General features: G+C 41.2%; 1 protein-coding gene across 3 annotated transcripts in view; it reads left to right on the forward strand.

Moving 5' to 3' along the window:
* Positions 1 to 14,136, forward strand: part of rnf34a (ring finger protein 34a) — a 62,205-nt gene that overhangs the window by 29,560 nt on the left and 18,509 nt on the right. For all 3 annotated transcript variants that reach the window (XM_068055007.1, XM_068055008.1, XM_068055006.1), the window contains one exon: positions 4,131 to 4,526. In XM_068055007.1, coding sequence (XP_067911108.1) covers positions 4,131 to 4,526 — 396 coding nt within the window. The remainder of the gene's footprint in view (positions 1 to 4,130; positions 4,527 to 14,136) is intronic.

The following is a 14,136-nucleotide window of genomic DNA, read 5'->3' on the forward strand; positions in this document are numbered from 1 at the left end:
AAGAGAAAAGACCAAAGTACGGAAAGTCCTCATCAGGGAACTCCTCTTTGCTGACGATGCTGCTTTAACATCTCACACTGAAGAGTGTCTGCAGAGTCTCATTGACAGGTTTGCGGCTGCTGCAACGAATTTGGCCTAACCATCAGCCTCAAGAAAGCGAACATCATGGGACAGGATGTCAGAAATGCTCCATTCATCAATATTGGCGACCACGCTCTGGAAGTGGTTCAAGAGTTCACCTACCTAGGCTCAACTATCACCAGTAACCTGTCTCTAGATACAGAAATCAACAAGCGCATGGGAAAGGCTTCACTGCTATGTCCAGACTGGCCAAGAGAGTGTGGGAAAATGGCGCACTGACACGGAACACAAAAGTCTGAGTGTATCAAGCCTGTGTCCTCAGTACCTTGCTCTATAGCAGCGAGGCCTGGACAGACGACGTCTCAATTCATTCCATCTTCGCTGCCTCCGGAGAATATTTGGCATCAGGTGGCAGGACCGTATCTCCAACACAGAAGTCCTTGAAGCGGCCAACATCCCCAGCTTATACACACTACTGAGTCAGCGGCGCTTGATATGGCTTGGCCATGTGAGCCGCATGGAAGATGGCAGGATCCCCAAAGACACATTGTACAGCGAGCTCGCCACTGGTATCAGACCCACCGGCCGTCCATGTCTCCGCCTTAAAGACGTCTGCAAACGCGACATGAAGTCCTGTGACATTGATCACAAGTCGTGGGAGTCAGTTACCAGCGATCGCCAGAACTGGCGTGCAGCCATAAAGGCGGGGCTAAAGTGTGGCAAGTCCAAGAGACTTAGCAGTTGGCAGGAAAAAAGACAGAAGCGCAAGGGGAGAGCCAACTGTGTAACAGCCCCGACAAACAAATTTTTCTGCAGCACCTGTGGAAGAGCCTGTCACTCTTGAATTGGCCTTTATAGTCACTCCAGGCGCTGCTCCACACACCACTGACCACCTCCAGGTGCTTACCCATTGTCTCTCGAGATAAGGAGGCCAAAGACAAGACAAGACAATACCAGAGCTCGACTGGAAGTGCATTTGCTCCCACTTGGTTCCAGAAGACAATAGACACAATCCTACATGCATTGGCTGAGATCATCTGTTTTCAAAATGTCATGTTAGTCATGTATAGTGTCATAGTAAGTTACTTGGAAAATTTAAATGGAATTTTGTTGAGGCTACAAAACAAAATCAACCAGCTCCTGATTTCTATCCAATGATCTCAACTGGAAAGTGAAAATTTGTGGACATGGAAACGATTGGTCTAGGCTAAGATGGTCAAGTAGCTTTCTGTCTTGGCTCACATATGAATAATCATTTGATAGATACAAAAATTTGGAACCATATCAATATGACTCTCTGTTCAAGCAAGAATATGGTGGTGTGGGGGAGAGGAAGGTGGAGAGGGGAAATAAAATGTTGACTACTTTTGATATTGTATTGGTAAATGGCCTTTCTATTTCATGCAAGTACTGCAATAGAACATAAGAAATAGGAGCAGGAGTAGGCCATTCAGCCCCTCAAGCCTGCCCCGACATTCAATAAGATCATGGCTGATCTGTCCCAGGCCTCTTTCGGGCCTGCTCCGCATAACCCTCGACTCGGAGATTTCAAAAATCTATCTACCTCCTCCAATATATTTAGTGACCTAGCCTCCACAACTCTGAGGCAGAGAATTCCAGAGATTCACCACCCTCAGAGAAGAAATTCCTTCGCATTTCAGTTTTAAATGTGTGCCCCTTATTCTGTAACTATGTCCCCTAGTTCGAGATTCCCCCACTAGTGGAAACATCTTCTCAACATCTACCCTGTCAGGCCCCCTTAAAATCTTATATGTTTCTACAAGGTCACCTCTCATTCTTCTTAACTCCAGTGAATAAAGGCCTAACCTGTTTAGCCATTCTTAATAAGACAACCCCTTCATTCCAGGAATCAGCCTAGTGAACCTTTTCTGAACTGCCTCCAATGCTAGTATATCCTTTAAATATGGGGGCCCAAACTGTCCGCAGTACTCCAGGTGTGGCCTCACCAACACCCTATACAGTTGTAACAAGACTTCCCTATTTTTAAACTCTAACCCCCTAGCAATAAAGGCCAAAATTCCATTTGCCTTCCTAATTACTTGCTGCACCTGCATGCTAACCTTTTGTGTTTCATGCACAAGAACACCCAGATCCCTCTGTACTGCAGTATTTTGTAGTCTTTCTCCATCTAAATAATAATCTGCCTTTTTATTCTTCCTACCAAAGTGGATTACCTCACATTTTCCCACATTGAACACCATCTGCCAAGTTTTTGCCCACTCACTTAACCTATCTATATCCCTTTGCAGATCCTTTGTGTCCTCATTACAACATTCCTTCCCACTTATTTTTGTATCCTCAGCAAATTTGGATACACTACATTCTGCCTCTTCCTCTAAGTCATTAATATAGATAGTAAATAGTTGAGGCCCTAGGACTGATCCTTGTGGCACCCCACTCGTTACGACTTTCCAACCTGAAAAAGACCCATTGATCCCGACTCTCTGCCTTCTGTGTGTTAGCCAGTCCTCAGTCCATGCCAACATATTACCCCCAATACCCTGCGCTCTTATTTTGTGCAATAACCTTTTATGTGGCGCCTTATCAAACACCTTCTGAAAATCCAAATACACTACATCTACCTGTTCCCCTTTATCCACTCTGCTTGTTATATCCTCAAAGAACTCTTAACAAATTTGCCAAATTTCCAAGTTCCGAGATTGCAGAATGTTAAGGAACTACAGTTCCTATAAATTAACTGTTTTGGGAAATAAATTTGGAATATTAATGTTAAATACTGAATGACATCAGATGGAATTGCTTCTCCACCTGCCAAAAGATTTCAGTTATGTCTCATTTTAAATTTTTTTTCAGGAGAGCGAATTTCAGTTACTTTTTCTGCTTGAATACAGTTCCCCTATGAATTGGTTCTGTCTAGTATTGTTCTTACTAATAGCAAATCCTGGAAAAAAAACTTACAAAATAATGCTGTCTTGGTACATTTAGTAGTTTACTTATAAATGTTGTAAATTTCAATGTCCTTGTATTACAAACATTTACAATCCCAGTTCTGAAGTAGGGTCACTGATCTGAAACGTTAACTCTGCTTCTCTCCCCACAGATGCTGCCAGACCTGCTGAGTATTTCCAGCATTTCTTGTTTTTATTTACAATCCCAAGAGGGGCGGGAGGTTTAAGGGGGATTTGAGGAAGAACGTTTTTACCCAGAGGGTGGTGACGGTCTGGAATGCCCTGCCTGGGAGGATGGTAGATGCAGGTTGCCTCACATCCTTTAAAAAGTACCTGGATGAGCACTTGGCACGTCATAACATTCAAGGCTATGGGCCAAGTGCTGGCAAATGGGCTTAGGTAGACAGGTCAGGTGTTTTAATGTATCGGTGCAGACTCGATGGGCCGAAGGGCCTCTTCACTGTATTAGTCTGTGATTCTGTTTATGAGCTGGTGATAATTCCAATTTTAGCTGAATAATGTCACTGGTTTACCTTCTGCTTTTTGCTATTGGTAACTCACTAATTTTAATTGAAAGGTTTTGTGAAATTATTGGTTGGTAGTTTTCATTTTTGCTTATTATGAGTCACTTGGTATGTTCTATAATTATGTTGTCACCATTTCGCAGATGTTTTCCCTATTCTTTCCTTGCTTGCTTCATTTCCTAGAAGGAAACCTAGCACTGCCTCCTTTGAGTACGTAGGTAAAGGAGCATCTAACAATCATTAAGGCTAGTAAATTTACAGTTATTGTAGAAAAATTGACAACTTCAGATTTCAATCCCAAAAATTATCTAACAATTTGGCATATTCAATCACCATTACTACGCATTGAAATCTTAATACATTGTACGTTATATGGCAATAACACCATGTTGTTCTAAAATAGATTACTGACTCAGTGACCAGTGGAAATATTTTTCCTTATTTACCTTTTTCAAAAAAAGTTCTAATTTTGAACATCTCTATCAGAGCTCCTCAACCTTAATTTAGAGGAGATTTGATCCAGACTTGTACTTCACTACTAAGAGCCCAGCTGGTGAAGCCTACTCTATAAAAGTATTTATTTTTTGTTTTCTAGTACATATGTAAGGATTGCAAGAAAAATTTCTGTTCATTCTGTTCAGTGATGCAAGAAAGTCTACGAAGATGCTACACATGCCAAGTGTTGCAACAAACTTCTTTCCAACGTAATGAGCTCATGAAAATAAAAGTCAAAGATCTACGTCAGTATCTAAGCTTAAGAAACATACCCATAGAAACATGCCGTGAAAAGGAGGACTTGGTACAGCTTGTATTGAGCCATCATGAATCAGGTACTGATGGTGTAGACACTGAGAATATTCGCTCGCCGAGATCACAGAGTTCACAATTTTATACTAACCCTCCTGCCACCTCTTCAGCATCAGCAGCACCAACTTCTCAGGGGCTTTCCTCCAATCAAAGACCCAGCTCAGGAACTCCAAACATGCAGCAGGTAGATTATAACTTTCCAAACTGAATTTTGTTTCTGCCGATTTGCGAGACAACTGATGCAGTTTTTATAAAACCATTCAGAACAAAGTTATTTGTGTCTTTAAAAATGTATCTTAATTTGCAGAAGTTCAGTTTTTAAGCATTTAATAGTATACAATCAAGAATGTTTGTAATAGAATGTTTCTGCACTAATGACGTTCTTTGAATACATTGGAACAGTTTTCCAAAACACAAATGCACATTGTTCTTCAAGGTTTAGGAGACATTCTGTTTTTCTTGACCTGCATAGCTTGACAAAACTAATTATGGATATCCTTCATGTTTGTATTGTTAGAGTACTCACTATCCAAAGTTTCATACATTTCATAAAAATACAGATGTTTTCAGAGGTGAAAGTTTCCAGTTTTCTGTGAAATTAGTCATCTGTTTTGGCTAAATTGTTTTCAGAATTCTTTGGGCATTGCTATTAAGCCAAATAGATAAAATAATGGTGAATAAAACTGCAGTATCATTTCAGTTGCAGAAGTAAGGTGATCTGGGTAATGCTTTGATACTGCCTGGAATGGGCAAGAGGAAAGGGAAGAAACATAAGTGTTGATGTTGGAAATTTCATGGTAAGGATATGTTGAATACAATTGCAATCTGCAATGTTAGAAATTGTTTTGAAGAATTAAAAAAAAAATCAGCTGAGGGATACCTGGATAACATTATGTACTTTCAATTTTCTGAGAAAAATTTAACTGTCAGGTCCCGGGATTGCTGATTTTAAAAAAAGGGAAGGTATTGAATATCAGGAAGAAAAATCTTAGGCCCTATAGGGGCAGGCTTCATTGTAGGTAGAATAACATAGAATCTATAACATAGGAACAGGCCATACAATCCAACTCGTTTTATGCTGGTATTTATAGTCCACATAAGTCACCTCTCGCTCTAATTACTTTTTCCCACCTGGCCAAGTATCCCTCTGTTCCCTTCTCTCTCATGCATGGCCTCTCCTTAAATGCAACAGTTGTTTCAACCACTCCATGTGGCTTCATGTTCTACATTCTCACCACTCTGTGTGTAAAGAAATTACTCCTAAATTCTTTATTTGATCTGTCAGTGGTGCTGTTATTTTATGCTCCCTTGTTCTGGACTCTCCAGGCTTTCCAAACAGTTTGTCGACATCCAACCTATTGAATTCCTCTGTAATTTTAAAGACCTCTATCAGGTCTCCTCTTGGGCCCTTGTCTTTTGTAAAAGAGAAGACGTACCCTGCTCATTCTCTCTTGCTAGTTGCATCCTCTTCATTCCGGTAATATCCTTGTAAAAGGTTCTGAAGGGTCACTGACCTGAAACGTTAACTCTGCTTCTCTCTCCACAGATGCTGCCAGACCTGTTGAGTATTTCCAGCATTTCTTGTTTTTATTTGCTTTCCAGCATCTGCAGTATTTTGCTTTTATTATCCTTGTTAAGTTGTTCCAGTCCCTCTTGTTCCTTTTGTTGTAATTTTCTCTTCCTTTTGGCTTATATTTTCTTCTTCCTATCTATCTTTTAGGGGAATGGACAAAGCAGTCTAACCTTAGATTGAGTTTTTTTTAAAAAGTTCATGCTTATGGTAACTAGGAGAATCTTTAATGTTTCATCACTCGGCCCAAGGGTGGCACATTCTCCTTCAGAGTTTTTCTTAGAAACAGGAAAGCATTTGTGATTGGACCACAAATGAAAAGGTAAACTGCAAAAATACTAAGTTTAGTCACTGTTAACATAACGCATATGATAAAGACATCAGTACTGAACTGTATAAAGGCAGGATATTAGTAATTAGGGAGATATGTAGAAATGCTGCATTATACTCTGGTCCTGTGAAAAGCAAATGTACATTTAGGCTTCATATGTATCAAGATTCCCTAATGAGAAACTTTATGAATGCCCAGAAATTCCTACCTATTTAGTGGAAACAACTTGAGGCTGACATTTATAATAGCTGAATTTCACTTTGTGAAACCATTGTTAATTGCCTTAGAGCTAAATGTAAACCCATGCATTTAATGTCATGTGAGCAGATTTGGCTTCATCTCTACAGAGAGTTTTAAGAGTAACCAGAAAAAAAATTAAACATGAGCTGATAAAACAGCAAACATCATGTATCTGTTGTGTTCACTGACTATTTCCACTCCTCCCTTTTTGCTGACCTCCAAGCGACCTTTGTAACTGCAAGTGAAGAATGCCACTTGCCTTTATAGGTGCTTTTACATTATTAAATGAGTACCGTTGATGCAGTCAATGGCACTCAAGTGTAAGCTCACTGGCAGATCAGGAGACCTGTTGCTATTGAAACAATAGCCTGTGTCTGTTGCCTGCTAATTTTGTTGAGCTAATTCAGTGTGCCATGATGCAAATTAGTATCATGAAGTAGGCACGCTGATGCATAGCACCAGCATGGCATCACATTTCCATCATGTCTGCTGCATGATTTAATGTTCCCAGGTCTGGTCTCCAAGCATAGGTGGAGACAGGAACAAAGTCATAGTATAAACATAGGAAAGCAATGCATGTAGGTTGCTTTGGTATTTCTTAACCTGCATCTAATTTTCCTCAACTTTGAAGATAAAAGTACTTCGTTACGATCTGCTCCACTCTGTAGCCAGTAGATAGGCTGCATTTCTGTTCCTTTTCTCAGCTTTGAGTGGTTTAATTTGATTCTTCCACTTGCACCATGAAGGCAATCACCACCTCTTAAAATACATATCTACTTTCTTCACCTGAAAATGATTGCAGATGTTCTGCCTTTCATTGTTGTATTAATCTAAAAGAGAAATGCATCAGATCAGTTTTGAAAGTGATGTGGTTGCTTATGAGAGCTGCGATAGTTGGAGACTGCATATGATCAAATATTTGTAGGTCTTTAAATTGATACATATGAAGCCTAAATGTACATTTGCTTTTCACAGGACCATCAGAGTATAATGCAGCATTTATACATATCTCCCCAATTACTAATATCCTGTCTCTATACAGTTCAGTACTGATGTCTTTATCATATGTGTTATGTTAACAGTGACTAAATTTAGTATTTTTGCAGTTTACCTTTTCATTTGTGGTCCAATCACAAATGCTTTCCTGCTTCTAAGAAAAAGAACTCTGTGAAGGAGAATGCGCCACCCATGGGCCTAGTGCTGAAACATTAAAGATTTTTCTATTTTTGGGTGATCGCAAAGTAAGCAGCATCTACCGAAGAGTCAGGTTCTGCTTCCACAAATTGCCTTAGTCATTCTCCTTGTTAGTTGAAGCTGTAATTTTTGGAGAAACAATTTTTGAGTTATTGCTTTCCTGACTACCTTTTAATATTGTTCCTAAGGAATGAGAGTGAACTCCATGTTGTCTTAGTCACTCAACATTCTTACCTCATTTGGCATTAGGACTGACTAGTAAATAAATTCTTCAAAATTATGCCTAAATTCCATCTGGCTTAAGAATGTCATACTATCACTTTTCTACTGCACAAAATTGTTAAACAGACTAATGTAAAGAGCTCTCTGTTACATGTACACAAAATGAAAAGCATTCCATGATACTCTAAGCTCTTAGTTTACTATAGAAATAAAACTTAATCAACCAAAGGATGTCATCCATTATAAAGCTATCCGCTGATGGGAAGAGATTTCTTTGGGAAGATTCTACTCATAAGTATCCAAGTATAGCAGTTCTCATAAGCAGCTATAACATCAGTTTCAAAATTATTCTGATGTATTTCTCTTTCAGATTTGTGCAACATTGAAAGGCAGAGCATCTGTGGGTTTTCTGTCCCACACTTATTCAGTATTATAAGTTAACAAATTGTAATTTAATCCTCTAATTTGTACAGCCAGGAGTTTGTAGAAACTTGTGTTTGTAATTTATCATTTCTTTGGCAGAATGTATATACTTGCAATGGTTTTGTCTTTTTCCTCTGCCTATGTGAATTCTATTGCCTAATTTCCAGACCTCCTTAAGGTGGTTTTGTAGTTCAGTCTAATTTATTTATTCTAGCTTCTTTCTTAAATTACACCCGTGTATATTGGAATGAAACCTTCTACTTTTAATTTGATGTTAGATAAGGATGAGTCAGCTCTTTGCTGTTTCCTTTATACTAAAAGGTCTTGTCCTTTTCCAGTCAGAGACCACTCTCCTTGACTGGTTGCTGGCTGATTTTGTATCCCTTTAGAATAACTACAAAGAATCTTGTCTGCTCTTCAATCTATGCTATTTCAAGGCTGTAACCTGCATCTTTAAGGTAAATTTGCCAAAAGGCGGTGTTACTTTTTCTGTATCTGAAGCCTGTTGCTTGGAATAATCGTTGGCCTGGATTTCGCAGTCAGCGGCAAAGAGATGGCGTTTGCTGCTGATCTCGAAGAAAGCTGCCCTCAAAGATTTAGCGACCTCTGTGGCATGGATTCCCCTTTTCTCAACTTGAATTTGGCGCAAGTCATGGGGATCGCGAGGCATCCAGCAGCAGTGATGTAATCAAGCAGGGTAAGCAGCCAATCACATTAAGTGTTCTCCAACTGCAAACCAGGAAACAAAATGCACTGAATTTTTCATTTTTCATTTAAATTTTAGAGTGTGAAATAAATTAGTGGGACATACACAGGATTAAGGTATATCAAACTTTAACATTTTTTTTATGTGGATTTTTAAAAATTATAATGGAGAAATTTGACATTCTGCAAATATACATTAGTTTTCAGGGCCAGTGGCTGTTCAGCAGTAATTATGAGTTAGAACACTGTTAAAAACACATTACACCTCATTCAACAAGGTGCAACTTTTTCAAGGGCTTTTACAGTGTGACGAATGATGTAAAAGGGCAAGTTCTCGTCCGTTCAATGATTTCTACTTGATTGCAGTCTGGGGAAAATTTAGCATCCTGTGGTGAAGCTTAGAGTCATTGCCAGCAACGTTTGGATTTCAGTGTTTAACTGTGGATGCCAGAAGTTGTCAGTTTCAGAGAAGTGATGGCAGCGAACGTGCTGACAGTTTCGCCATCATTGCTACTGCAAAATCCGGGCCATTATTTTAGGTACTTTTTTTCTTCTAATTTGGGTGTGTAGACATGCTGATGGCTCTCTTGTAAGGAAGAAAACTAATAAATGGCAGTTCTCTGGAGGAGTTAAATTTCTCAATTGGGGCAAGGCCAATTTTACTAAACTGAGGAGTGATTTAGCGAAAGTGGACTGGAAACAGCGACTTGATGGTAAATCAGTGTCGGAACAGTGGGAGGCATTCAAAGCGGAGATTCAAGGGGTTCAGAGTAAACATGTTCCCACAAAGAAAAAGGGTGAGGCGGCCAAATCTAGAGCCCCATGGATGTCAAGGAGCTTATAGGGGAAGACAAGGCAGAAAAGGAACGCTTATGTCCGACACTGAGACGTCAGTACTACAGAAAGATGAGACGAGTATAGCAAGTGGAGGGGTGAAATCAAAAAGGAAATTAGGAAAGCAAAGAGAGGGCATGAAAGAACATTGGCAAGCAAAATCAAGGTGAACCCAAAGATGTTTTATCAATACATTAAGAGTAAGAGGATAACTAAGGAGAGAGTAGGGCCCATAAAAGACCAAAAAGGTAACCTATGTGTAGGGACGGAAGATATTGTTATGGTTCTTAATGAATACTTTGCATCTGTCTTCAAAAAAGAGAGGGATGATGCAGATATTGTAGTTAAGGAGGAGGAGTTTGAAGTATTGGATGTGATAAACTTAGGGAGAGATGAAATATTAATGGGATTAGTATCTTTGAAAGTTGATAAATCACCTGGGCCAGGAGACACGTACCCTAGGCTGTTAAAAGAAGCAAGAGAGGAAATAGCAGAAGGTCTGACCATCATTTTTCAGTCCTCTCTGGATACAGGTGTGGTGCTGGAGGATTGTAGAACCGCTAATGTACTTCTGTTTAAAAAGGGAGCAAATAATTACAGGCTTGTCAGTATAACCTCAGTTAATTATTGGAATCTATTCTGAGACACAGGATAAACTGTCACTTAGAAAGGCACAGGTTAATCAAGGATAGTCAGCATGGATTTGTTAAGGGAAGATCTTGTTTGAATCGAATTTTTTGAAGAAGTAACAAGGAAGATAGATGAGGGTAGTGCAGTTGATGTGGTCTACATGGATTTTAGCAAGGCTTTTGACAAGGTCCCACATGGCAGACTGGTTACAAAAATAAGATCCCATGGGATCCAGGGAAATGCAACAAGGTGGATTCAAAATTGGCTCAGTGGCAGGAAACAAAGGGTAATTGTTGACTGGTGTTTTAGCGACTGGAGGGCTGTTTCCAGTGGCATTCCACAGGGCTCAGTACTGAGTTCCCTGCTTTTTGTGGTATAGGCGACTTGGACGTAAATGTAGGGGGCATGATCAAGAAGTTTGCAGACGACACAAAGATTGGCTGTGTGGTAAATAGTGAAGCGAATAGCTGTAGACTGCAGGAAGATATTGATGGTCTGGTCAGATGGGCAGAAAAGTGGTAAATGGAATTCAACCTGGAGAAGTGTGAGGTGATGCATTTGGGGAGGTCAAACAAAGCAAAGGAATTCATGATAAAAGGGAAATACTGAGAAGTGTAGAAGAAGTGAGAGACCTTGGAGTGACTGTCCACAGATCCCTGAAGATAGCAGGACAGGTCGATAAGGTGTTTAAGAAGGCAGATGGAATCCTTTCCTTTTTTAGCCGAGGTATAGAATATAAGAGCAGGGAGGTTATGCTGGAACTGTATAGCTCATTGGTTAGGCCACAACTAGAGTACTGTGTGCAGTTCTCGTCACCTCATTACAGAAAGGATGTCATTGCAATAGAGAGGGTACAGAGGAGATTTACGAGGATGTTGTCAGGACTGGAAAAATGCAGCTATGAGGAAAGATTGGATAGGCTGGGGTTGTTTTCCTTGGAATAGAGAAGGCGAGATCCGATTGAAATGTGCAAAATTTTGAGGGGCCTGGATAGAGTGGAGGTGAAGGATCTATTCACCTTAGCAGGGAGGTCAGTGACAAGGGGGCATAGATTTAAAGTGATTGGTAGAAAAATTAGAGGGGAGATGAGCAAAAACTTTTTCATCCAGAGGGTGGTGGGGGTCTGGAAGTCACTGCCTGAAATATTTTTTTTGTTCAGAGATACAGCACTGAAACAGGCCCTTCGGCCCACCGAGTCTGTGCTGACCAACAACCACCCATTTATACTAACCCTACAGTAATCCCATATTTCCTACCACCTGCCTACACTAGGGGCAATTTACAACGGCCAATTTTACCTATCACCTGCAAGTCTTTGGCTGTGGGAGGAAACCGGAGCACCCGGCGAAAACCCACGCGGTCACAGGGAGAACTTGCAAACTCCACACAGGCAGTACCCTGAATCAAACCCGGGTCCCTGGAGCTGTGAGGCTGCGGTGCTAACCACTGCGCCACTAAGAGGCAGAGACCCTCAACTCATTCAAAAGGAGTCTGGATATGCACCTGAAGTGCTGTAATCTGCAGGGCTACAGACCAAATGCTGGAAGGTGGGATTAGAATAGGTGGATCGTTTTTCAGCAGGCACAGACACAATGGGCCAAGTGGCCTCTTTCTGTGCCTTAAACTTTCTATGATTCTGTTCTATGATTCCATGAGTCCCTATAGCTGTAAACAAGTGGGGTAGGATTATAAAGCCCCTCCACCGTCGAGAACGTTGGTAGGGGTGTGGGGTAATGAAGACCAGTGCGGCAGAGGCCTGCCACCGACCCGACAGGCCCCATGCCAATCTCTGAGGCGGCTGTGAGGCCTTGTGGCGGCCGCCTTGCTGCTCGGTGATGGGACCCCCATTTAAATACGTAATCTAATTTACATACCTGATTTAATGAGGGTCCTGTCGCCTCCTTGATCGCCGCACCGATCTTCATTCGGGCTGACAATGCTGCGCCTTCAAATCCTCTTGGCGCGACACCTGTGGGGAGGGGGGAGGAAGATTGTTTCTCTCTGTGTGTGTTTGGGGGGGGGGGGGGTGCGGTGGTGTGGGGGAGTGGGGTGACAACGCTGCGGATTGGTCAGGCTGGTTGATGGGAAGGGGTAAAGAGGTTTGAAATCGCAGCGGCTCCGTGACGCGGTGTCCATGCGGAGAGGTGCATTTTTTTTTATGTCCGCCGCCTACTTCGGTGGCAGACTCTTCGAATCTAGCCCATGTAGTCTCATACTGATTTCTGGACAAAACAGTTCAGTCACCATTGTTGAAAAAAAGAACTCTGCAGTGGTTTTGGAATGAGTGACAGATGTCAGTCTCAGTAGTGAAAACATTAAGGATTGTCTGTGTTGCTTTAGTTGGCCAGAATGCCTGTACTGTCCACATCACTTAAAACGTCCATGTTTAAAACGGGCAGTCGCTTATATCAGCCAAAAAGGGATAACCATTATCCATATGCATTAACGTCAATTTCAGAGTTGCTGGTTTATAGCGTCTTAAGTGCTCTGTTTATTTCAGGCAGCATCAGCTATGCTTACTCAATGTTGAAATGCACTGAATGTTAAAATAAAATTACCATCCTCATATTGTAGCAGTAATACTACTTAAACCGTATCAGCAAAGAAATCATAACATAAGAAATAGGAACAGGAGTAGGCGATTCGGCCATTCAATAAGACCATGGCTGATCTGATTGTGGCCTTAATTCCACTTTCCTGTCTGCCTCCCATAACCCTTGACTCCCTTGTAGATCCCCCTCTCCTCTCCCTCCCCCCTCCCCCTCTCCCACCCTAATTGGCCTAAAAGGACAACCCCTAATTTTAAAACAGTGCCCCTTAGTTCTGGACTCACCCACAAGAGGAAACATCCTTTCCACATCCACCTTGTCAAGACTGTTCAGGATCTTACATACTTCATCAAGTCTCCCTTCACTCTTCTAAACTCCAGTGAAAACAAGCCCAGTCTGTCCAACCTTTCCTCATAAGACAACAGGCTCATTCCAGGTATCAATCTAGTAATCCTCCTGTGAACTGCCTCCAATGCATTTACATGCTTCCTTAAATAAGGAGACCAAAACTCTGTGCACTATTTGAGAAGTGGTTTCACCAATGCCCTGTATAACTGAAGTAGAACATCCTTACTTTTATTTTCATTCTTTTCATAATAAAGGATAGCATTCCATTAGCCGCCTTTATTACTTGCTGTACCTGCATACTAACTTTTTGTGACTCATGCATTAGAACACCTAGATCCCTCGGCATCTCGGAATTCTGCAGTCGTTCTCCATTTAAGTAATATTCTGCTTTTTTATTCTTCCTGCCACAGTGAACAACTTCACATTTTCCCACATTATACTCCATCTGCCAGATTTTTGCCCACTCACTCATCTGCAACCTCCTTATGTCCTCTTCACAACATACTTTCCTACCTATCTTTGTGTCATCTGCAAAATCTAGCTACCATGCCATCGCTCCTCTCATCTAAGTCATTGATATAAATTGTAAAAAGTTGAGGCCCCAGCACAGACCCCTGCAGGACTCCACGCATCACATCTTGCCAATCAGAAAAGGACCCATTTATGTATACACTGTTTTCTGCCAGCCAGCCAATCTTCTATCCATGCCAATATGTTACCCCCTACACCATGAGCTCCTACTTTGCAT

The sequence above is a fragment of the Heterodontus francisci genome, chromosome 23 (genome assembly GCF_036365525.1).
Source record: "Heterodontus francisci isolate sHetFra1 chromosome 23, sHetFra1.hap1, whole genome shotgun sequence".
In the NCBI taxonomy this organism is placed as follows: domain Eukaryota; kingdom Metazoa; phylum Chordata; class Chondrichthyes; order Heterodontiformes; family Heterodontidae; genus Heterodontus; species Heterodontus francisci.